The sequence below is a fragment of the Meriones unguiculatus genome, chromosome 14 (genome assembly GCF_030254825.1).
Source record: "Meriones unguiculatus strain TT.TT164.6M chromosome 14, Bangor_MerUng_6.1, whole genome shotgun sequence".
Classification (NCBI taxonomy): domain Eukaryota; kingdom Metazoa; phylum Chordata; class Mammalia; order Rodentia; family Muridae; genus Meriones; species Meriones unguiculatus.
The window spans coordinates 87,550,697-87,576,900 of NC_083361.1; the positions used below are offsets into that span (position 1 = coordinate 87,550,697).

General features: G+C 43.1%; 2 protein-coding genes across 7 annotated transcripts in view; one reads left to right on the forward strand and one right to left on the reverse strand.

The window, feature by feature from the left end:
- Positions 1-26,204, forward strand: part of Stim1 (stromal interaction molecule 1) — a 196,431-nt gene that overhangs the window by 119,692 nt on the left and 50,535 nt on the right. The gene's annotated exons all lie outside the window — the stretch shown is intronic.
- Positions 19,504-19,786, reverse strand: LOC110557548 (apelin receptor early endogenous ligand-like). Its single transcript, XM_021652011.2, has one exon. The coding sequence runs from the start codon at positions 19,784-19,786 to the stop codon at positions 19,625-19,627; it is 162 nt and encodes a 53-aa protein (XP_021507686.1). The 3' UTR covers positions 19,504-19,624.

A 26,204-nucleotide genomic window follows, 5' to 3' on the forward strand; every position in this document is an offset into this window, starting at 1 on the left:
GAGGACCAAATAAATAAATAGAGCCATGTTCCTGGTAGGGAATGAGGCCTAGACATATCCTATCCTAGACATTTCATTGTCCTGGCATTGTCTGAAGACAATGGACAGCTCAAGAACTGAGAAAGTGGTTTAGTAAGGGCTAGAGAGATGGCTTAGAGGTTAAGAGCTCTCGTTGCACTTACAGAGGACTCGGGTTTGGTTCTAAGCACCCACAGGAGGGCTTACAACTGTATGTAACTCCAGTTTCAGGGCATCCGACACCCTCCTAACTGCCACAGGCACAGTGCAGGGAAAATAAATATTCATACATATAAAATAAATCTTTTTTTAAAAAGTGATATACCAGCAGTTGGAAGGCAGAAGCAGGGGGATCGCTGTGAGTTTGAGGTAAGTCTGGTCTAAAGAGTGGGACCCTGTCTTTAAAAAAACAAAAACAAAAACAAAAACAAAAAAGGTGATATAATCCAAGATCTGCAAATATCTAGATATGTTTGTCAATGCCCCTCATTTTTTACATTTTGTTGAATTGCTTTTGTCAAAGAGGGAAGGAAGAAAATGTTCTCTTCAGAGGAATGTTACCACAACAGAAATCTCATCAGCACAAACTGTTCTAAAATAACACAAAAGCTGTTACCCTACTTTCTCTGTACCAGTGGTGAGATGTTCTTTTTCAGCATAGCTTCTGCTTTGCCTGGGCTACCTCTGTCCTCACTGTGCTCTCAGGCCCGTGGGGTTAGAGGCCCACCAGTGTGCACTTTCACGGCCACTCATCACCTGAGTTCTAGAGTGAGAGACTAGTCGAATGTGCGGGCTTCAGTTGGTCTGAATGTGTGAGACAGAACTGGAGTTCATGATCTAGCTAGAAGATTGGGTAGATTGAGCAGGGCTTAGGTAACGGTTGGTAAGGTACTGTGGAAAAAGTCTGGCGAGCACACGCCGGCCAGTCCCTGAGCGGGATGGCGGCGAGGACAGATTGTGCCGGAGGCTTTGTTTTCAGTTTAACAAAAGCACTTTAATAATATCGTTCGAGCTAACACACATCCAGTCACTGTGCGCCAAAACATAGCATGTTCGCAGCGGGGAACCTCTCCTGGCTGACGACGGCCCGCAGATGCGGACTCACTTCCCGTCCTCTGGGATTCCGGCTCGGGCAGCTCTGGGGTTCCGGGGTAAGGTGAGAATTCGGCCGCGCAGATAAGCAAGCTCTCCTCAGGGCGTCGGCATATTCCGCTGCTCAAGCTGGAGTGCTCAAAGCCCCGGGGGGCTCCACCGTTTGGTCCGAGCTTTGGGCTTTTCTACCTTTTCTTTTTAAGCATGTCTTCACTCTGCTGTATCACTCCCCCTTATCTGTCTAAGCCGGCTGGTCTCGGGCCGCCTCTGCTAGTCTCTACCACCGTGCTTACCGGCACACAGTGTTGACGCTCTCACTGCACACTGGCAGTCGGAGACCTCAGATTTTTGTGACCTCTCTAAGGATCTTGTTCAGCACCCAGGAGGGAACCTCCACAGAAGCCTTAAGGGATATGCCATTAAAATCTCATTTGAGCCAGGTGTGGTGCCACAGGCCTGTGGTCCCAGCTACTTGGGAAGCTGAGGAAGGAAGATTGCAAATCAAGGACTGCCTGGGCGCACAGAGGCTAGAGGTAGTCGAGGTAATTTAGTGAGCGAGAAACGGTAAAAGAGATTGTGATATGTATCACAGTGGTACTTTGCATAGTGTGTGTGAAGCCCTGGTTTATCCCTAGTATACCTTCTTTTCCAAAGCCTGATTTTTTTCTGCCTCATCTTGATAAGTTTTTCAGATAACTGAAGTGAACTGAAAGACCTACCTCAGTGCTAGAAAAAAAAAAAAGCTGTTTTGGCCTTACATGAGTGCTACATAAGTGCTCTGCCACCGAGTTGCATTCCCCGACTCACCTTGCTGTGTGTTTTGTTGAGATATAAGCCTGGAGCTTGTTCTGTAGTCTAGACTGACCTCAAACTCAGAACTCCCTTCACAGACCTAGAATTACAGGCAAGCCACTATGCCTGGCAGTGATGGTTTCCTAGTAAATCAGGGGTTTTTACTAAGCTAGCAACGTGTGAACTCCTAAGCTGACAGTGAAACTGTCTGTGGGCAGGGTTTGGTGGGAGTCTGAAAACAGTCTTACTTAGAGAAGACTCTTTAAAGCCTCTTCTTGTGGTGCTTCAGTGTGTGTGTGCTCACTTACGGTGATGTATGTGTGAGTCAGGGAACAGTTTGTAGGGTTGGTTCTCCCTTCCATCCTTTGACTCTAAGGTGTTGAACTCAGGCCATCAGGTGTGACCTCTGAGTTATCTTACTTGGTCCTTTGTTTTGTTTCGTTTTTCAGGCAGGGTTTTATGTGTCCCAAGCTGGCCTCTAGCCTCAAAGTCACATTACACAACCAACAGGAGATTTATTGGGAAAGACAGGAGAGGGTGGCTGACTCTGCTTGGAAGAGAAGCAGCAAAGAACTGAGTGGGAGGAAGCCCTTTGGCTGTCCTGGACTTGCTCTTAGACAGACTGGCCTCAGACTCACAGAGATCTGCCTGCTTCTGCCTCTGCTGGCAGTTACTTATCTTCATTTTAGTTACATGGTGTTCTGCCTGCTTGTATGTGCATGTAAGGATGCCAGATCCCCTGGAACTGGAGTTGCAGACAGTTGTGAGCTGCCATATGGGTGCTGGAAACTGAGCCCATGTCCTCTGGAAGGCCAGCCAGTGCTCTTAACCATTTAGCCACCTCTCCAGCCCCTTTATATAAGGTTTCTGGGTAGGGGCTTTCCAGGGTGGCCAGGGATTGGTGGGGTTTTGTGGCCTGATCTTGGACTTTTTTTCTCTGTAGGGAGGAGGTTGGCCACCTGAATCTCAATGGAAACAGCCCTTACAGGGATTAGAGTAGTGGCAGATGCTGCCCCTCCTCCTTTAGGTGCTTACAAAGGATTTGCGTTTAACTCAGACTCATTGAAATCACCCAAACTCATGGAAACCACTAACTGAAGCAGGCCTCAAATTTGTGATTCTCCTGCCTCAGCTTCTTGTGTGCTGGGATCACAAATGTCTATCACCATAAAAAAATGAAGTCTCTGTTGTAAATAACAGATAAATCTTAAGAGCATTATACTAAGTGGAAGAAACCAGTCTAGAAAATAGTATGTGTGAACCTTGGCCTGGTGGTGCATGTCTGTGATTCTGATACTTCTTGGGAGGCAGAGGCCGAGGCAGAAGGATTGCTACAAGTTCAAGACCACTCTTATCTACATAGTGAAATTGTAGTAAGCCAGGGCTCTAGTAAGATCCTGTATTAAAAAATCATAGTGAATCTATTTCTATGACATTCTGAGAAGAGCAAAACTCTAAGGCTGTAAAGTAGATCAGTGGCAGTTAGGGGTTGTGAGTATAGGGAAAATTTGATGGCAAAGGTCGGTATTATGGAGTTTTAGGGTATAATAGAGTTGTTCTGTGTTCACCCAGGGTGTAAAAGTCATTAGACAAGTCTAAATATATATTACAATTCATAGGGCTATCCATAAACTCAAAAAAACGTAATCTAGTCATGTTAAGTTAAACGAGAAAAAAAGGTTTCCCTGCATCCTTTCAGCCTTAACTAGAGACACTTCTCTTTGTAGTGGTGAATGCAGAGCTGGATGGGTGCTCAAGTACTGGGAATAAGTGATGGCTGGGTGCTCAGCCCTGAACAGGACATTTACATGATTCCTTCTAAGGCTTGAGGATTGTGGTGGAAGCAGGGAAGGTGGACGTAAGAGCCAGTAGATCAGAAAAAGGGCTATAAAATGCTGTTTTCTGGGTAGGGCATTGCCACTGAGGTCATGACCTCATAGTAGCTACGACTGCCTATAGTGGGCCTGAGAGAGGACTTCGTGGGTAAAAGCACTTGTAAAGACTGTGTAAGCCTGGCAACCTGAATTCTGTTCCTGGAACCCCCATAATGGTGGAAAGAGAGACTGCCTTTATGAAGTTGTCCTCTGACCTCTAAACACAAGCTGTGTCTATTTATAGTGTGGCACCTCACCCCCCACATGCGTGTGCGCACACACACGCACACACACACACACACACACACACACACACACACACACGATGATAAGAAGGAGAGTGAGTAGGAGAGGAGGAGGAGGAGAAGATGACAACAATGATTATGACAACAACAGGACTTTATCTATAGTTATTTGTGGGTCAGAGAAGACTTTATGGCCAGGTGCGCTGGTACACACCTATAATCCCAGCACTCAGGAAATTAAGGCAGTGGATCTCTGTGAGTTTGAGGCTAGCCTGGTCTACAAAATAGAGTCCAGGACAGCCAGGGCTACACAGAGAAACCCTGTCTGAAACAAACAAACAAACAAAGACCTCATGACCTCATCATGAACTGCTGGCTACAGGTGGATTCTGGAGGAGAGGCAGTCATTGCTTCAACGTGTACTCACCAAGGAGTTCTTCAACATGTATTCACCAAGGAGTTCTTCAGCGTGTACTCACCAGGCACCAATGGAGAGTTCCAAACCCATGGCCACACAGATGATCTTGGTTAAACTCAGTGGGTCTAACAAACAAAATAAACAAAAAACTTGAATGTGGGAAAGGAATTTGGGAGGAGGAGGTATGAGGAAGATTAGAGTAATGGTTTTCAGTAATCAAAATTTGCTTCATACATGTATGAAACTATCTTTGCCAGAGTGGTTGATGGTAAAGAAGCAGGCATAACAGCGCAAAGGCATGTCTTTCTAGGGGTTACTGCTTCTCTAAAGACCCATAGCCCACATCTGTATATTTTTTAAAATATATTTATATTTTTTAAAATATATGTATATTTCAATAAAAGATCTGAATGACCTAAATTTTTCTGTCTGCATTCAGAAGGATAGAGGAGCTTAGACCATAAAGACATACTGTAACACAGCGAGAGACATATGTGGACTTTGACAGAACAGAAACAAACCTCTTGGGACTGGAGAGATGGCTCACTGGCTAAGAACATTGGTTGTCTTTCCAGAGTGCCTGGGTTTAATTTTCAGAATCCACATGGCAGTTTAAAAGCCTCTGGATGGTAAGTCATGGTAGGCTGTGAGTACTGAAGAATGTTGGAAGCTGCTACCAGATATTTGGGCTGGGGAACCAAACTTTGAAGGCAGAGATCTGCAAGAGCATTTGCAGTAATCCAAAGAGCAAGCAGAGATTTGGACTTGGGAAGAAGTGTGTAGGGAGAGAAGAGGAAGCTCAGTGCAGTCCGTATAGGCTAATTTGGGGGAAGCAGAGTTAGACATAAAATGATTACTAAAAATTGGTATTCCTCTTCAGGTTTTGTGTCTCATTTCCTTATAGCCAGATAACTGTAGAAAACCTTGTCCTGCCACTAGTCTCTTCCTCACTAACTCCTACTGCCAGTAATCTTCCAAAGCTAGATTTTGGTTCTGTCTCCTGTGTGAGCTCTTCCTATTTCTTCTGACTTCTTGTGCCTAAGATTCCATCCCTTCGGATCTGGCCTTAGCTGCTATTAGATGGATTCTCCAGGCACACCTCCTGACACTTTGGTCTGGCTCTGCTCTTATTTGCATCTAAACATTTCAGATGACTTCTAGGCCCCTTTTCTTCAGAAGTGTTCATCCAGCACCCCTTTGTGCTGTGCTAGCTCTTTGGAATGAGCCAACCACTCACGCAAAGACTGACAACTTCCTTTACTGTGCCAGCCTCAACAAGTCAGCCACACTGCTGAATGGTGTGGTGTCATGGTATGACGAGATAGCTAATTTGTTGTTGGTGGTGATGATTCTGTTGTTGTTTTGTGTGTTTTGGTGCGGGGGATTATTACATCCATGGCCTTGCTATGCCAGGCAATTGCTCTAGTACTAACCCAAATCCCCAGAACCTAATTTGGAATTTTTGCTGTGCAGGCCAGCTCTCACTAACTATACCATCATGTTAGAAAAGGGAGAAAAAAAAAAAACAAAAACAACCAACCTAAACATGTAGTTCCTATTGTGTGCCAGATGTCATACTTGTGGCTTTGTATACATTAAAATCTGATGGTAATCCTGAAAATAGTTATTCTCTTTATTTAGCTCGTGAAAATATGCCTTCTAAATTTACTTTTTTTGCTTAAGGTCACATTGCCAGTAAGTGGCAAGGCTAAATTTGAAAACAGGCCTATTTATCTTTGTTCTTTCTAGTAATAATAATAATAGAAATAGCAATAACAGCAACAAAAACTTACAGTGAGCCCAGCCTGTGCGCCTGGCATTAGACCAGGTGCTTTCTATGCATTAGTTATTTAACCCTTGCACAGACTTCGTAAGTTATTTTAAAAGTTTCTAAAGGGGGAAAGTCAGGCCTCTTTTTTTGGCTCCAGATAAGGAGTCTTAACCAGAAAACTACAACAACTACCACCACCAGCACAACCACTGTCTTCTTTTTCTTCTCCTCATCTCTTCCTTTCATATACTGGCTGTGCTGGGTAGTTTATGTTAACTTGACACAAACTGAAGTCATCTGAGGAGGAAATCTCACTTAAGAAAATGCCTCCACCAGACCCAGCTGTCAGGCATTTTCTCAATTCCTGGTCGGTGTGGGCAGGCCCAGCCCACTGTAGGCGGTCCCATCCCTGGGCCGGATCCTGGATTCTATAAGAAAGCAGGCTGGGCGAGCCATGGGGAGCAAACTTCTCCACCGACTCTGCATCACCTTCTGCTTCCGGTCCCTGCCCTGGTTGAGCCCCTGTCCTGACTGTTTTCAGTGATGGACTACAGTGTGGAAGTGTAAGCCAAACCAACCCTTTCCTCCCCAGCTCTTTTTGGTCGTGCTGTTTCATCACAGCAGTGGAGACCTCAGGAGGACACTGACCAAAGCCTTCACACATTTTCTCTAGCGCTTTGGGCTTTCTCATTGTCTTTCACTCCTATTTTGCCATGAGGCTGCCTGCTGATATCCATTGCTGAGCATGCTGGCCTAACTCAAGGCGCATGGCTTTCTGTTGTTCTCTTTCATAGTTTTCCTCCCTAAGATTTACAGCTTGTCTACCCTATTTTTTCTCAAACTCTAATGATATTGTTCGTGGATTTTTTTTTTTTAAAGAGAGACAAACTTACAAAACAACAAAATCAAAATGATGAGGGAACAAGCAGGACGGTTTCCTTTCTTTCTTCCTTCATTCCTTCTATCTTAGAAGTTTTATTTTTAGAAGTTAGAGTTTTATTGCTGTGAAGAGACACCATGACCGTGGCAGCTCCTATAAAAGAACACATTTAACTGGGGCTGGCTTTTTCAGTTAAGAGGTTTAGTCCATGGTACCACGCTGGCAGCCATGTTCCTGGAGAAGTAGATGCTCCACGAGCAGCAGGAGGAGAGATGCTGGGCCTGGCCTGAGCACTTGAAACCTCAAAGCCCACCCAGTGACACGCTCCCTCCAACAAGGCCACCTATTCGAAGAATACCATTGCCTGTGAGCCTATGGGGCGTTTTCTTTCGAGCCACCGTACCTTCTTCATTCTTTCCTTCTTTCCTTTCTTCCTTCTTCCTTTCTTTGTCCCTTCCTTCATTTTTAAAAACTATCCATTGATTCTTTGAATTTCACATCATGTACCCTAGTTCCCTTGTCCCAAGGATCTCCTTGCCCCTTCATAGTCTCACTCTGCCCTTGCAACCTTTTCCCCAAAAGAAAACAAAAAATAAACAAACGAATCTCGTGGTGGAAGCTGGAGTGTGTCACACAGCACACCCCTTGTCCACACATATTTGCTGGCAAGTGTTCACTGCAATGAGTTGTCTGTCTGGCTTGAGGCCTCAGGCTTCCACTGCACTGTCAGGACTGGATCCTCACAGGACTCCTTGAAGATATCTTGTTGTTGCTCCGTGTCACGGACATCTTCAGAACCGCTCCCTCCACAGGCTTCAGCGGTTCGTAGATGTGGGGATGGGCCAAAGCCCTGGCTCTAGGCGTGGGTGGTAGTTGAGTTGGTCAGCCTGACAGCTCTCCTGCACCCACACAGCAGGGTGAGCTCCCCAGCACTGTCCCAGCTAGCTTACCCAATGCTGCAGCCAGCAAAGGGCAGGGACAATTCCCCTGCTCTTATGACCCCACAACCCTGGGGCCAGCTCTTCGGCCTACTGTAGCTGGCCAGGGGTGAGATGTGGGGAGGGCGTAGCTCCCTCATCCATGCCACCTCACAGCAGACGAGTGGGGGGGGCAACTTTCTCAATCAGTCCCGTGGGATGGGTCACCGCCCTTCCCCCAACCACCACCAGGGCTCGCTCTACTGTGTTACCTTGGTCTCTTCCTAGTGCCGCAGTCAGGGAGGGGTGGGCCCAGCATTCTGGAGTGCTGCAGACCAGGGATATCAGCATGGGCTTCAGTGGTAATATGAGCCATGAACCTCAGCACAGGCCCCTGCTGCTGCATGGTCCTCAGCTGCAGCATGGGATAGGACTTTTCTGTTGCCTCAGGTGGCAGGCAGGCTACTCATCCCTCTATCCCTCTCCACCTTCCAGTTCTGCCTGTCTTCATAACGCTCAAACTGTTCTGCTTCTCTTTCTCACCCATCTCTCCACCACAAACTAGCATACCTTAGTGACGTCAGTTGCCAGGGCCTGCGGCTCTGTTCTGCCCGCCTACTCTGTGTGGCAGCAAGAGGGCTTCCTTTCTTTTCTTTTTTTGAAAAGGCAGATCTCATCATGTGGCCCTGGCTGTCCTGGAACTCACTTTGTAGATCAGGCTGGCCTTGAACTCATAGACACCTACCTGCTTCTGCTTCCCAAGTGCTGGGCTTAAAGGCATGTGCCACCATGACTGCTGCAAGACAATTTCTGGTGAAATGCTAAACTAAATGGTATTCACTTGTTCTGTGAAACTGAATGCTGACCTAAGGGAGATGAATAAGGATGGGCAAGTCAGGCCAGCTGCATGTGAAGTGAAGCTGCTAGCTCATGCCTAAGGACACCAATGTGACACAGACAAAGGGGTACAGAGCAAGACTTTCTTTTTTTATGAATTATATTTTTAATTTATTACAAGTTATTCACTTTGTATGCTTGCTGTAGCCTCGCCTTCATCCTCTTCTTCTCCTCCCACTGATGGGGGAGGTCCTCCTCCCCTTCCTTCTGACCCTAGCCTATCAGGTCTTATCAGCCTATCAGGGCTTTGGCATCAAACCTAAATCCAGATCACAGACAAACAACCCCTACTGTACAACCTTAGGCACTGAGCCTCCCTGAATACTAGTTTCTTTCACTGTACCTATTTTCAGGATGGCCTCTTACTTATGTGAAGTGTGAGATCCACAGATGTAGAAGTAGCAAACATATGATAAATTTAAAAAGGCAAAAAAGAAAGAAGATTCTTAACTCTGAGGGGGATAAAGGAGATGTGTGCATGGTAAAGGTCCAAATAAACTCTTAAACATTCTAGAGTGAAGGCACACATCCATATGCCCTCACCACACACACACACACAGGAATTTGGCCATGAGTATCTGTCAGTCCCATGGCTGCAAACTAGAACACAGCCTATTCTACCCCACACCGCCTAATGCATCTGAACTAATTCTGCTTTCTCCAGCTGATCTCTCCCAAATCCCTAAGCTAGACCCGTGTTTCCATAACCGGAGGATGCCAAGTCCACCCTGGCCTCTGTAAGGGGCTTATATGCAAGAGAGCCAAGCTTTGTCTCAGAGCCTTGGTTTTGTAGAGAGCAATATAACTTGGGATCATTAGTTGGAAATACAAAGCATTCATATAGAAAACTGTCTCTAAAACAAAATCAGACTGTGTTCATGCTAAAAGGCAGGCACCAATCCAGTCCAAGCCCTGCTATGGGTGACAGCAGGTCCAGAGAGAGGAAGCAGCTGACTGCTGGTACTGACTGCATTGTCTTCCTCTGTGGCCTGATAAGGCAGCCCCCACCTCAGGGGGAGGTGATCAAAGGCCCAGCCACTGAGTTTATGTCAGAGATAGCCCCTGTTCCCCTTACTAGGGAACCCACTTGGATACTGAGCTTCCATGGGCTACGTCTGTGCAGGAGTTCTAGGTTATCTGTATGAATGTCCCTTGGTTGGAGTGTCAGTCTCAGAAAAGACCCCTGTGCCTAGATTTCTTGGTTCTGTTGCTCTCCTTGTGGAGCTCCTGTTCCCTCCAAGTCTTTCTGTCTTCTCTTTTTTTCATAAGATTCCCTGCATTCTGCCCAAAGTTTGGCTATGAGTCTCAGCATCTGCTTCAATACCCTGCTGGGTAGAGTCTTTCAGAGGCCCTCTGTGGTAGGCTCCTGTCCTGTTCCCTGTTTTCTCTCTCTTCCGACGTCTGTCCTGTTTCCCTTTCTGAATGAGGACTGAGCATCTTACCCAGGGTCTTCCTCCTTGTTGAGCTTCTTTAGGTGTACAGATTTTAATATGTATATGTCTAATTATCCACTTATAAGTGAGTATATACCATGTGTGCCTTTCTGCTTCTGGGATAGCTCACTCAGGATGATCTTTTTTAGTTTCTACCATTTGCCTGCAAATTTCAGGATTTCCTTGTTTTTAATTGCTGAGTAGTATTCCACTATGTAAGCGTACATTTGTAAAAGAAACATTAATAAAACTTAAACCACACATAGATTCCAACACATTAATAGTGGGAGACTTCAACACCCCACTCTCAACAAAGGATGAGTCAACAAAACAGAAATTAAACAAAGAAACAATGTCTCTAACAGAAGTCATGAATCAAATGGACCTAACAGACATCTACAGAACCTTACACCCAAACACAAAAGAATTTACCTTCTTCTCAGCACCTCATGGGACCTTCTCCAAAATAGACCATCTGGTTGGTCACAAAGCGAGCCTCAACAGATACAAGAAGATTGAAATAATCCCTTGTGAGATTAATGTAGATCTCGGGCTAGGACTGAGCTCTGTGCACTGTCACTTACTCTCAGCTAAGAGTCTGTGCACTAGGAAGAAGCTTGTCTAACAAGGGCTGAGAGGACCAGCACAGGCTTCTCTAATAGATACATGTCTGTCGGTAAAGTAAGGTTTTGAAATTAGTTTGGAGACACTTACTTTGATGCTTTTGTTTTAGTTCTGTTTTTGTATTTTTGAGTTAGGGTTTCATATAACCCAGGCTGGCCTTAAACACCTGACCTTCTACTTCCTAAGTGCTACAGGCATCTTTCTGCTTTTCTGGCTTTCTGATTTCTTGCTCCTACCCATATCTATTGCAGTCATTGTCTTATTTCCTATCTCATGGAACATTCTGGTGCCTTGCTCTTTATCTAGGCAAAAGTACAGATTGAGTTCTGCTTAGGCATTTGGGATAAAATAAGAGATGATCATCATAATATTCTTCAGTAAAACCTGATTCTTTTTTCAGTTTTTTTTTTATTTTTATGAATTACAGTTTATTCACTTTGTATCCCCTCTGTAGCTCCCTCCCTCCTCCCCTCCCAATCCTACCCTTCCTCCCTCCCCCTCCTGCATCCCTTCCCCAGTCCACTGATAGGGGAGGTTCTCTTCCCCTTCCCTCTTATCCTAGTCTATCAGGTCTCATCAGGAGTGGCTGCATTGTTTTCCTCTGTGGCCTGGTAAGGCTGCTCCCCAATCAGGGGTGGTGATCAAAGAGCAGGCCAATCAGTTCATGTCAGAGACAGTCCCTGTCCCCATTACTATGGAACCCACTTGGACACTGAACTGCCATGGGCTATGTCTGTGCAGGGGCTCCAGGCCATCTCCATGAGTAAAACCTGATTCTTAGGTGATGGAAATATCCTATCTTCATCTTTCCCCCACCTCCTGGGACAGGTTAGGGTCTTACTGTGTAGACCAGTCTGGCCTGGAACTAACTAGGTATCCCAGGCTGGCTTTAAACTCTGGACAACCTCTAGCCCCCCAAGTGCTAGGATTACAAACATGAGTTAAATCCTGTGTTCTCCACCCCCCCAATATTTTTTTAGTTAGCATTTAAATTAATGAGTTTCATTGCAATATTTTTACATACACACAAAAACACACACTGTTGTTATTTGACTTTTACTGCTGTTCCTTATCAACCCTGCTCTGAAGCAAGTTCTTGATATATAGCCCTGGATGGCCTAAAGCTTACTATGTAGACCAGGCTGGCCTTGAACTCACAACAGTTCTTCTGCCCTCAGCCTCCCAAGTGCTTGGAATGTATGTATGAACCAACACACCTGGTTCATAGTCAGCTTATAGTCTTTTCTATTAGGGTTTTTTTTTTTTCTTGGGGGGGGGGTTCCTGTGTAGCCGTGGCTATTCTGGACTCGATTTGTAGACCAGGCTGGCTTTGAACTCAGAGAGATATGCCTGTGTCTGCCTCCCTGAGTGCTAGGATCACAGATGTGCACCATTGTGTCCGGCTGTCTAATAGTTCTTGGTCAGCTGTCTTTGACAAGGCTCCAATAAGGTAAGGGTCAAGAAATGGATTCGGGTCTCTCTCGGTGAGAGCGATTATCATTTGGTTTCTCATAGGTTATTTGTTTATTTATTTTTGGAAGCAGAAATGTGGATCTGATAAAACATGCAAACTTCATTTTTGTGAGTTTTTAATACTTTAAAGACATTGACTTTTTGGGGCTTTTATTTATTTTTGTAGTTTTAGTGTTTTCGAGTCAAGGCCTTACATTTTGTAGCTCAAGCTGTCCTCAGTCTTTCTGCTCCAGCCTACCAAGTGCTGGAATTACAGGCATGAGTCCCCAGATTAGTTAGGTTTTAGAAAGAGGGTTTTATTATGTACCTCAGGCTGTTCTAGAACTTGTTATGTAGCCTTGGTTCTTCTCATACTGAAGGCCCCCTCTTTCTAAGTGCTGGGACATCAGTGTGCACCATTATATCTGGCTTTATTTTTTCGGAAGTGGGGGCTCACTATGTTGCTTTGGCTGCCCCAGATTATTAGAGTCAAGCCATCCTCATGCTTCAGTCTCCTGAGAAGCTGGGGTTTATGGGCATATCTACCACGCCTGGCTTAGATACTGTCTTTTAATTTTGTTTTTATTACCAAATGTGTGTGAGTGTGTGCACACTCATGTAACATAGCTCCCATGTGGAGGCCAGAGGACAACATGCAGAAATTAATTCTCTCCTTCTCCTATGTGGGTCCTGGGGATCAAACTCAGGTTTTGTGGCAAGTACCTTGAACAGACTGAGTCATTTCACTGACATAGACCCTGACCTTTTAAAAGCCTAAGCATGAACCAGCCATGGCGGCTGTGCTGGCTAGTTTCGTGTCAGCTTGATACAAGTGGAGGAGGCGGGAACATGGGTCAAGAACGTGCTCCCACCAGTGGCCTGTGGTGCATCTTCCTGGCTGCCGACCGACGTGGAGGACGCGCTTGCTGCGGGCGCTGCCAGCCCTGGGTTGGTGGCCCTGAGTTCTCACTCAGAAAGCAGGCTGAGTGAGCTGTGAGGAGCAAGCAACCTGGTAGTGAGGATTTCTCCATGGTCTCTGCATCCAGCTCCTGCCTCCAGTCTCCTGCCCTCTTTGAGTTCCCGACTTTCCTCTGCGATAGATGTCAAACTGCAGCTGAAATCACCCTTCTCCTTCGAAGGTGGCTTTGGTCACAGTGTTTCATCAAAGCAGCAGAGACTCTAGTAAGTTAGTAGCTAATACCTTTTAGGCCAGCAGTTGGGAGGCGGAGGCCAGGTAGACCTCTGTGAGGCCAGCGTAGTCTACATACCAAGGACCAGGCCAGCCAGAGTACACATTGAGACCCTGTCTCAAAAGAACAAAACAAACAAGCAAGCAAAAATACCATGTCTGTGTATGACCGTTACTGTCTGGCCTGGGTGCTTGGTTTTAGCTCTGAGGTCAAGATTTTGGAGTTTCGCTTTCCTCATTTATGAAATTGAGATGAGGATGAGATACTGTTTGCCATTGGTGAGGGCTAGTTAGAGAGGAAGAGATATCAATGTCCTGCAGCAGAAACACTAGTGTATTTGCTCTGAGACTGGATATACCCTGGCTGGCCTGGAACTGGCTAGGTAGATCAAGCACAGAGCTGTGGGAGTTTTAGGAAGAATCAGTTGTGGTGATCTAGTATATGCCGTACAGGAGAAGATACATTGTCATCTGGCGCTCAAGCAAGGGTCCCAGTTGGCAGACACATGGAGCTACACATTTCAGAGAGTAGGCATACTTTGCAATCTGTCCCTGTGTCTTGCCAGATACAGGACGAGGCAGCAGCTCCCCCAGATGGCATCCCTCATGCTTCCAGGAAAACCAGAAGGTGGCTTGCTTTGACAGACAGGGAAATTCTTTCTTACTAAGCAGGCTGTTGTTTTCCTCCCTCCTTCCTTTGTTGTGGAGTTTGCTTTGTCTCTTCTGGATGGTAATCCTGCTGATGACAGGGTTTTTTGAGTATTAGTGTCCGTATGTTTCTTCTTGTGTGTGTGTGTGTGTGTGTGTGTGTGTGTATAATTTTGTGCTTGTGTGGGTATGTGTCTTTCTGCATTTAGATATGTAAGTGTCTATAAAAAAGCGAAGGAACAAGAGCAAATACTGAGCTAGGGAAGCCAGGTCAGTATCAGAAAGGTTAGGGTAAAGAATTAGCCTACAATATGTGCAGCCCTGGAGATAAAGTTGAAGCCCCAAAGCTGCTGATAATGTAAGCAAAATCTGGGCTCTACAAAGTTGTAGACAGACTGCAGGGGTCACCAAGGAGAAAAATGTTTTAGGTATTAAACATGCTTTTGAATCTTCCTGTCAGGAGAACTTGCCACAGGGCCCTGCTGTAAGGGGTTAGATTTCGCTGGTTTTTGTCTGTTTAGTTATGCAGTTCTCTTTGCACATGTCTCTATCTATATGTATAACATGTTTGTATGGCTCAAAAATATTAGGGAGAATTCACTTCCAATGTAATGTCTGCTTCACTTGAGGATTAGCGACCCTCTATATTTGTTCCTGTTTTGTCCTCTCTTCACCTCCTCACCCTCTTATCTTCCTTCTCCAAATAGTGTTTGCTCTGTGCTGGATACTGGGTTTGCAAAGACCTTTCTGTGAAGATTTTATATGTCATTAGTGGGCATGATGGCACAGTCCTGTAATTCCAGCATTTGGAAGGTTGAAATTGGAGTATCAGGAGTTCAAGGCCACGTTCAGCCACACAGTGAGCTCCAGGCAAGGTTTTGTGGTAAGAGATTGAGGCCAGTGCGATGGAACAGCAGGTAAAGTCATTTGTTGCCAAGCCCGATGACCTGAGTCTGATCCCAGGGACCCACATGGTAGAAAGAACTAATTTCCACAAATTATTTTCTGACCTTGCATGCAAGCATGTACATGCACGCACACAATAAATAAGTAAACAAATATAACAAAATTTTATTTATATAAGCGATGAACTCAGCATGTTTTGGGAACAGAGAAGAAGGAAATTGACCATCTGAGACTAACAAAGACTACTCAAAAGAGATGATGCTTCAGATAAATCTGGAAGGAGGAGGAGCAATTATCCTAGGGTGAGGGCTGAGCAGTGTATACTCCAAGTAGAAGACAAGTGGATGTCACTGAGGACTAGAGAGTCTGTAGTCTTTTAACATGAATGTGGAGTGGGAGGAGGAAAAGTGGGAGACGAGGTCAGAAAGGCAGGCTTTAGGCAGACTGTGCCATACTGAAGTGTTAATTATTTTGCCCTCAAAAATAATGAACACCCAATAGAGCTTGCTCTCCTTTGACTGACGTATGTTGGGAGCGGGCTTTAGAGACGAGGTGAAAGTGGAACTTAGTTTTTAAAGGTGAGCTGGAGCTCACCAGGTTAAAGAAGATCATGTGACAAAAGGGAGATTTGATGAATCTTAAAGGTAGAAAGCCAAAAACATGGCCAACTTGGGAGACATGAACAGGGAGATATCTAGAGAAATTTCTTCACCACTCAGTAGGGACATCAGTAGTAGATATCTTTTTAAAATATTGATTATTATTATTATATTCTGGTTGTAGCCCCCTCCCTCATCTCCTCCTGGTCCCACACTCCCTCCCTCTTCCTCCCCTATCCCTCTCTCCTAGTCCACTGATGGGGGAAGTCCTCCTACTGTCTGACCCGAGCCTATCATGACCCGTCAGGACTGCCTGGATCCTCTTCTTCTATGCAAGCTGGCTAGCTCGCCCCACCAGGGAGGAGTGATCAAGGGGCAGGCAATGGAATTCATGTGAGAGACTGTCTCTTCTCCCCTTACTAGGGAACCCACTCGGAAACTGAGCTGTCTATGGGCTACATCTGAGCAGAGGGTCTAGATGATCTCTATTCATGGTCTTTGGTTGATGCATCAGTCTCTGCAGTTCCTCCTGGGCCCAGCCTTTTTTTTTTTTTTTTTTTTTTTTTGGCTTTGTTTGTCTCCTTGTGTGGCTCCTGTCCCCTCCAGGTCCCTCTATATCCCCCTTCTTCCATAAGACTCCCTGTGTCTCTGTCCAAGGTTTGGCTGTGAGCTTCTGCATCTGCTTTGATCCCCTGCTGGGTGGAGTCTTTTAGAGACATCTGTAGTAGATACCAGTAGTAGATATCTTCACTGACTGGGATGAGGCTCATACATGGACATGAAGGATCCTTTGTAAGTCAGGCCCTGCACACAGTGCAGTAGTGGTGTTATCCAGTTTCCATTTGTTTCCTTTCGGTGCTCAGTAGCCATCGGCCTTCTGTGTGTAAGTCCACAGAGCTGTGCGCCTCAGATTTGCTCTGTGGACAAGGACAACTTCTGATCCTACCGCTTCGCCTCCCAAGGGCTGGGGTTGTAGGTGTGGGCCTTTAGTTGGTATAACATTGTCTCATAGGTTCCTTTACTTTGACCACGGTGTTATAGTTTGCATTTGAAGTATTCTCCCAAAGGTTCCTGTATAGAAGGCTCAGTGTTCAGATTGTGGTACTACTGGGAAGGGGTTGGATCATGAGGGAAGCTTACTTCATCAACAGGATTAATCTACTGAATCAATAGCTGAATGGAAAGGGGAGACTTAGTTGAAGGAAGGAAATAGTTAAGGGCCTGCCTTTGAAGGTTGTTCCTTGTCCTTAAGACCTCACTGTGTGTATGTGTGTGTGTGTGTGTGTGTGTGTGTGTGTGTGTGTGTGCTGTTTCCCAGCCACCATGTGTGTAGCTTCTCTGTGGCATGAGGTTTCTACCTTGCCAACAGCCTACAAGCAATGGATCCAGTCAGCTATAGACCGAAATCACTGAAACCAGGAGCCAGAATAAAATGTTCTTCCTTTATATTGTTTTCTCAAGTAATTGTCACATTAATTACTGTGATTGGCATACTTGATATGGCTTCCTCTCGATTTGAACATATTTACAATGGCTATTATGTTATTATTATTAAATCTGACATCTAGTCACTTTCCCCTCACCTTTCTCAAGACAGGGTTTCTATGTGTAACAGAGCCCTGGCTGCCCTGGAGCTCAAATTCACAGAGATCCACAGGCCTCTGCCTTCCAAGTGCTGGGATTAAAGGCATGCACCACCTCTCCTGGCTTCATCTAGTCACTCTTAAAGAGAGTTTGTTGCTTGCCTTATTTCTGTTGTATGGTTATACTTTTCTGTTCATACACCTTACAGGCCTTTTTGAAAGGACATATGACAGCAACTTTGGTCACTGTACCAACCTCTGTGGGCTTATTATTTGCTTTTTAACTTGTTTAATGACTAGCTAGATTATTTTAGTAGTCTTTCTCTACATTCTCTCTGATTTCATTCCGTAGAAAGTACAGTCAATTTAGGGTGATATGATTGTGGCAGAGCTATCTTTGACATCTCTTTTCCTACCACATCTAGCTTTTAAATTCCATCAGCTGAAATCTTATTGCTCTCTTATTTTCAACAGTGATTTGGGGCATAAATTACTTACCAGGCTGATCCTGTCATATTAGAGCTACTTTGAAGGAGTAGTTTCTGAGTTTATTGTTTGAGATTTGTATTTTCCACTGGAGAGTTCTTTCCAGCTACCTTTTCTGCAGTTCTGTCCAGCAAACTCTTTGGTCTATAATTTTCCCTGTTCAAATGTGTTTTGTTTTTTTCTAGTTTCAACTATTTAAGTTCAGCTGTGATATAAAAGTATTAAATGAAAATTCCGTATATAAGCAATTCATAAGCTTTTAGTATGTGTATTAGTATTGGGGATTGAACCCAGTGTCCTGTACATGAAGGCAGGTGTTCTACCACTGAGCCATATTCCTGGCCTCTGTAAGTCTTAAATTATGAACTGATCTGTATATAATGATGAAATCCAAATGCTTTCACCTCCTCCAGGTGTGACTCGTCTTTTTTCAGAGCACCCTTGCTGTGTATGAGACCGTCTGTCAGTCACTGTCAGGCTCGGCAGGCACATGGAGTGGCAGGGCAGTGCTGTGGTCACGTTGTTTTACTTACTAGAAGTCCCCAATGCAAAGAGTAGCCATTCCAGCAACTTGGACATGCCAAAGAGAAAGCATAAAGGGACAGTGCTCCTAACCACTGAGCCATCTCCCCATCTTTCCTTTTAAGGGAAAAGGTGAAAGTTTCAGTTAATGAGAAAAGGAAAAAAAGTATGCTGAAGTTGTTAAGCAGGAAGAATCAACTTGTCTGTGAAACTGTGGAGAAGAGAAAATAAATTCATGTGTTAATTTTGCTGTTATACCTCAAATTGCAAAAGTTATGGCCACAGTGCATCATGGAGAAAACATTAAGCTTATCATTGGTGTATTTGTATGGGAAAAAACATATTCCATAGGGTTTGATACTACCCACCATTTAACATATTTAACGTTGTGTGTGTGTGTATAGGAATAGGGGAAATTGAAATCTGTAGAGAATTGTGGACTGCTGTGTATTTAGACGCCGTCAGTAGTTCTGCAGATGTCTTGAGCTTAGAGTGACTTGAAGCCTGATTTCCCTCCACGCGATACTTTGAGCCAAGGCTCTAAAGCTCTAGGTGAGTCATGTTCTTCTTTAAATTATACTCTCCCTTTAGGAGTTGAGCACTTAGCAGAGGGCATCGATAGCCTTGGGTTTCCATGGTCTGTCTGTCCTGAAGTGTAATTGTTATCTTTTTTTAAAGAAGTAATATTTTTAATCCATATAATAATACTAATGTTCAATAAAATCATTCATGTGTACATGCCATTAAAGTAGAAGCAAAATTGTCTGGGCGAATGAAAGGGACCAGCAGGAGCATGAAGGCAGAGTAAAGGAAAAGTGCACGTGTGTAAATATAGTCAACATGCGCAGCGCACACATGTTGTAATAATGTGTAAATATACTCAATGTTCATGACAAACATGCATGTACATAGTCAATGTGTATGACATGCATCTGTGCATATAGTCACTGTACGTGCTGTACTTGTATGTAAATAACTTTATTAAACACATCACTTTGTGGAATGAATATGGCAAAATAATATTCATAAAAAAGATGTGAGATTGTTATATGGACAAGTAAGTGTGGTTCAGCCTAGTCTGTTTTCCATTTATATTACTTTCCTGTCAAAGAAAATCCAGGAAGAGCTAAAAAGCCAGCTGAGGTACCTTGAAACAACTTCTGTTGCACAGTAGCTCACAAGATGCCATGCTAAGGTTGCCATACTGAGATGGTTGAATATCTTTGCTTTTACTCTTCTTCTGGTAGAACCAAGGAAATCAGAGATTTTCTTTCTATCTCAAGGGAAGGGCACCTTGGAATGAAGTGAAAGGCATCTCCTGCAAAAGCAGTTGTGTCTGTGTAGTTTTCTTCTCCTGGGAAAGTTAACTGGTCTCTGTTCGCTGATCAGAAGCAGACTCATCACAAAAATAAAAAATACCAAAAAAGGATGAAATCTCATTTTTTCTTCCCCTCCCCTCCCCTCCCCTCCCCTCCCCTCCCCTCCCCTCCCCTCCCCTCCCCTCCCCTCCCCTCCCTCCCTCCCTCCCTCCCTCCCTCCCTCTCCCTCCCTCTCTCTCTCTCTCTCTCTCTCTCTCTCTCTCTTTCTTTCTTTCTTTCTTTCTTTCTTTCTTTCTTTCTTTCTTTCTTTCTTTCCTTTTCATTTGCACATTTAGTAATCCCATAAGAATACTAAGCTGGGAGCCAAAATGTATACACAAAGGACCTATAGGTTAAAAAGAGAGAAGAAAAAGATATACATATGTATCTATATATCTTTAAAAGATATAAATATATATAAGATATATATGTATATATATATGTATATATACATGTATATATCTTTATATATATAAATATATAAAGATATATAAAAGATAAAAAGATATATGTATATATAAAAGAAAACAAAAACATAATTAGATGAAATTAGAGAGAGAGAAAACTGGGTGTGCTGGCACATACCTGTAATCCCAGCACTCAGGGAGGCAGAGGCAGGCAGATCCCTTTGAGTTCAAGTCTAACCTGCTCTACAAACCGAGTCCAGGACAGAGGGTTACACAGAGAAATCCTGTCTCCAAAAACAAACAAACAAGCAAACAAACAAACAAACAAACAAACCGAAGTCCTGATACAACATTATGAGACAAGGAACCTCCAAAGATGCTGTTGAGTTCATTGAGCTATTTATGTATGTATGTATGTATGTATGTATGTATTTATTTATTTATTTATTTTCTGTTGGCCATATATGCTGGGCATGCAGCCTATTCTTAAGAATAGTTTTTTTTGTTTTGTTTTGTTTTCTCCAGTGAGGCTTCCTTGGAGGAAACTAAATTTTCATTTGCAAGTGGCTAGCTATTAGAGATTGTGTGTATCTACTTCTTCTTTCAGCTCTAGGACCCCAACTGGTGCAGACCCATGCAGGCCCTATGTGCTCTGCTCCAGTTTCTGAGTTCATATGTGCACTAATAATGTTGATTTAGAGGGCCTTGTTTTCTTGTCTTCCATCCATCCCCTCTGGCTCTCACACTCTTTCTACCTGCTCTTCCATGGGGTTCCCTGAGCTCTAGATGGGCTGTTTATTCCAAGGTCTCTAACTCTGCATAAAGTCTGACTGTGGGTCTCTGTATTTGTTCCCATCTGATGCAGGAGGAATCTTTTCAATGATGTCTGAGTATAGGAGAATGTCATTAGGAGTCATTTTATTGCTACTTAAAAAAATAGCAGTATCTGTTTTTATTCTAGGTCTTTGGCCATCTAGTCTCAGGTACTTAGTCACCCAAAGCAGTGCGAGTATAGATTTCATCTCACGGAGTGGGTCTTAAGTCAGATCAGCTCTGGGTTGGTAACTTCCACAAGCTTTGTGCCACCATTGCCCCAGCATATCTTACAGGCAGAACATCATCGTAGATCAAAGAGTTTGTGTCTGGGTTTGTATTTGTTTCTTTTTTGGTAGTGTGCAGAGTATCTTCCTGTACCAAAGATACTAGAAAGTAGGGGTAAAGGCTGCATGTAGGCACCAGCTCAACATCGCCATGTTCAATGAGTTGTTTTGGTGTTGTCTTTAGGAATGGGGCCTTGCTGTCAGTTTGTGGAGAGATAGTCTTTGTAACAGATTGGATACTTTGGGGGTTCCCATGGGACCTCTTTGGCCAAGAACTCAATTTGGTGACAAGAGATGTCCAATTGGGGCTCTGTCTCCCCCATTATTTAGTGATTTTATTTAGCTCACCTTCATAAATGTATATACTTTAGGAAGTTTCTTCTTATTAGGTTTCCATGGTACCCCTTAAATAGCCCTTTATTTTAGCTGTGTTTCCCCAATACTCTCTTTTGTCCTTCTGTCCCCCTCCCTATTTGATCCTCCTGTCCCAGTCCCCTCCCATCCATCCATCCATCCATAACTATCTATTCTATTTCTCTTTCTTAACAATATCTATCTGTTCCCCTCTAGTTCCTTATTCTGCACCTAATCTCTGGTTCTGTGGGTTGTAACTTGGTTATCATTGACTTAACAGCTAATCTTCACATATAAGTAAATACATTATATCCGTCTTTCTGGGTCTGGGAGATCTCACTCAGAATTATTATTATTATTTTTGATTCTATCCATTTACTTTCAAATTTCATGATTTCATTCTAATGTTTGAGTAATACTCCATTGTGTAAATATACACAATTTTAAAACATCTACTTTTCTGTTTAGAGACATCTAGGTTTCTAATTCCTGACTATTAAGAATAGAACAACAGTGGACACAATTGTACAAGTGTCTTTGTGGTAGGATGAAGCATCCTTTGGGTATATTCCCAAGAGTGTTGTAGCTGGATCTTAGGGTAGATGGATTCATCTTTCTGAGCAACCATCACACTGATTTCCATCGTCCCTCTACAAGCTTGCCCTCCCACCCACAATGGAGGAGTGTTTCTCTTATTTCACATCCTTGGTAGCATGAGCTGTCACTTGTGTTATTGATCTGAGCCATTCTGATGGATATAAGATGAAATCTCAGAGTAATTTTGATTTGTATTTTCCTGATAGCTAAGGGAGTTGAACATTTCTTTAAGTGTTTATCAGTCATTTGACTTTCCCTTTTTGGGAATTTTCTATTTAGCTCTGTAATCTACTTTTTAATTGGGTTGTTTGTTTTCTTGATATCTGTTTTTTAGTTCTTTATGTATTTTGGATATTAGCCCTCTATTGGGTGTGTAGCTGGTATTTTTCCCGTTCAGTTGGCTGCCACTTTGAATGGTGGTGAAGTTTTCAGTATCACGAAGTCCGTTTCTTGGTTGTGGGTTTGCCTGTGCTAATGATGCTCTGTGAGAGTCTTTTCCTGTTCCCCACGTTCTCTTCTGCTAGGTTCAGTGTATCTGGTTTTATGCTGAGGTCTTTGTTTGATACGGAGTTGAGTTTTGTGTAGGATGGTGAATATGGATCTGTTTGCATTCTTCTACATGTAGATGTCCAGTGTGACCAGCACCATTTGCTGAAGTTGGCATCTTTTTTCCAGTGTGTATTTCTGGTTTTACCAAAACTCAGGTGTCCATGGATATGTGGGTTTATATCTGGGTCTTCAATTCCATTCTGTTGATGAATGTGCCAGTTTCTGTGTTAGTGCCATGTGGATTTTATTACTATAGCTTTGTGGTCCAATTCGGCATTGGGGATGGTGATACTTACCCGCGGTTCTTTTATTATTGAGGATTGTTTTACCTATCCTGGGTGTTTTTGTTTCCCTAGGAAGCTGAGGATTGTCCTATCAAGATCTGTGAAGAATTTTCCTGTAATATTGATGGCTATTGTATTGAATCTGTAGATTCCTTTTGATAGGATGGCCATTTTTACTATTTTAACTCTATCAATCCACGAGCACAGGAGATCTTTCCATCTTTTGATATCTTCTTCAGTTTCTTTAATCTTAAAATTTTTAATATATACGTCTTTCACTTACTTGGTTAGAGATCTCCAAGATATTTTTATATTATTGAAGGCTATTTCCTGATTTATTTCTCAGTCTGTTTTGTCATTTGTATAGAGGGGCTCTACTGATTTATATGAGTTTTGTTTTTTTTTCCAGCTACTTTGCTGAAAGTGTTTATCAGCTGTAGGAGTTTTCTGGTAGAAATTTTAGGGTCATTTATACATGCTGTCATATCATCTTCAAATGAAGATACTTTGACTTCTTCCTTTCCAGTTTGTATGCCCTTGACCTCCTTCAGTTGTTTCACTACTCCAGCTGGGACTTCAAGCACTGTATTGAATAGTATGGAGTGGACAACCTTGTTCTTGAATTTAGTGGTATTGCTTTGAGTTTCTCTCCATTTCAGTTGATATATTGGCTATGGGCTTGCTGTAAAGCGCCTTTAATATGTTGAAGTATGATTTTTGTATCCATAATCTCCCCAGGACTTTTACTATGAAGGGGTGTTGAATTTTGTCAAAAGCCTTTCTGCATCCAATGAGATGACCATGTAGTTTCTGCCTTTCAGTTTGTTTATGTAATGGATGGCATTTACTGGTTTTTGTATGTTGAGCTAACCTTGCGTCTCTGGGATGATCCTTACTTGATCATGGTAGATGATCTTTTTGATGTGTTCTTGGGTTAAATTTGTAAGTATTTTATTGAGCAGTTTTGCAGATAGGGGCCCTACTGATTTATATGAAAAGGGAAAATGGTCTGATATTCTTTTCTTTGTTGGGTCTTTATGTGGTTTATGTGGGTATCAGGGTAACTGTGGCCTTATAAAATGAATTGGGCAATGTCCCTTCTGTTTTATTTTGTGGAATAATTTGAGAAGTATTGGTATTAGCTCTTTTTTGAAAGTCTGGTAGAATTCTGCAGTAAAACCTTCTGGCCCTGCGGTTTGCTTTTTTTTTTTTGGGAGATTTTTAATGACTGGTTCTATTCGCTAGTGGTTGTACATCTGTTTTATATGATCTTGATTAACTTTGGAAGAAGTATTTATCAAGAAAATTATCCATTTCTTTTAGATTTTCCAAAATTGTGAAGCACAGGTTTTTAATGTATGTCTTTATGATTCTCTGGGTTTCCTCAGTATTGTTGTTAAATCCTCTTTTCATTTCTAAGTTTGCTAATTTTAATATTCTTTCTCTACCTTTTAGTTAATTAGGATAAGGATTTGTCAACCTTACTGATTTTCTCAAAGAACTAACTCTTTGTTTCACTGATTCTTTGTATTTTTTGTTTGTTTCTATTTTACTGATTTGAGCTGTGAATTTGATTATTTTTGGCTGTCTATTCCTTTTGGGTGTGGCTTTTTCTTTTTGCTCTAGAGCGTTCAGGTATACTGTTAGGTTACTAGTATGATATCTCCCCACTCTCCAATCTTTCTTTTTTAATGCTATCAACTTGTATCTCTGGGCAAGGTGAAAATCTACAATTAGCCTAGCTGCTCTCCTGGCTTGAGTGGCCTCTGGGTTCCCAGAGAATCTCTTCCTCAGTTTTACTAGAAACTTGGTCCATGTAGTTTCTCATAGTGTCAAGCTATAAATGCCTTCTATCCCAGCAGTTTTTGTAAATATCCTTTCTTCAATCCAGGCATTAGATAAGCTGACACAGTTTAGCTTCTGAGATAAAAGGAGATTGGGTGTGTTCATGGTCGCATGGGCATAGATTGCAAATATCCTTTTTGCTGCATTCTGTCCAGTGCTGTGTGCTCATTCTATGTAGATATGGCACTATTGACCCCAATTAAAAAGATGTTCTTTTCTCTCTGAGGAAATTCTTTCTAATTAGTGATCTATTTCTGTCCATCTGTCATAAAACAAAGGTCACCAACTGGTAGTCCTTGACTGTTTTAGATACTTTGGTTTTAATAGTTTGCAAGGCTGGAGATGTTAGAGTAACCCAGTCTTTGGCATTCTGTTTGATCCCCAGAAAGCTTCAGCCTTCTATGTTGCCTTTAGAATTTGTCCTGTGTCATGTACCTGATGTTATGGTGCAGCATCAAGGATGGTTCCATGACAAAACTGCTCTTTATCATGAACCTCATATGTATTCTCTGCTTTTATATGTATTGGTGTTGGAAATAAAGGGCAAAAGGAAAGGTGGTGCTGCTTTGGAAGAAGTTTCCTCATGGCAGAGAGCTGGGAGACAGTTGGGGATCCTGTATTGTTTTAAGTCGACAGTACGGGTCACAGCAGAGGCAGACCCAGCTCAGCTTTGGTCATGTTCAGGACTACTGTTAAGTAACCTGGATATAAGCAGGTGTATGGTCAGAAGAAGAAGATGAGTGTTTTAGATGACCGAGTGGCATGGACAGAGCCTTAGATTCGTGAAAAGGCTTGTACTTCCTGAGACTAGGGTTTTATCCCCATCAGGACTAGGAGAAAGAAGCATGCAGGGCTCAGACCACAGAAGGTTTTGGAAAAGGCTGTCTAGTTTCAATTAAAGTGGAGTCAGGGAGTGTAAAGAATCCTAGTATACAACAAAGGAACCTTTGAAGTTAGTAGACTATCGTGCCTCGCCTGAATTTTCTCCATTACAGACCTTCTAGCACATTGGCTTTTGTTAACAGACACTGAGGAAACATCTCTCTATGGGACCCTCTTAGATCTGAGGGGTCTGCAGCATTGTAATAGTTCTGTTATCTTTAAAAAGAACTCCCCCACCCCTGCCACACACACACTTTTTTTTTTTTTAGGTAACTTTTTAAAGGATTTATTTATTAATTATTTATACATTTCTGCCTGCATGTTTTTCTGCATGCCAGAAGAGGGCACCAGATCTCATTATAGATGGTTGTGAGCCACCATATGGTTGCTGGGAATTAAGCTCAGGACCTTTGGAAGAACAGCTGTGCTCTTAACCTCTGAGCCATCTCTCCAGCCCTTTAGGTACTATTTTAAGTTGTCAC

Bases quoted from the DNA above. Each gene is read 5' to 3' on its own strand.
- LOC110557548 (XM_021652011.2), bottom strand. From the start codon at position 19,786: ATGAGATTTCATCCTTTTTTGGTATTTTTTATTTTTGTGATGAGTCTG.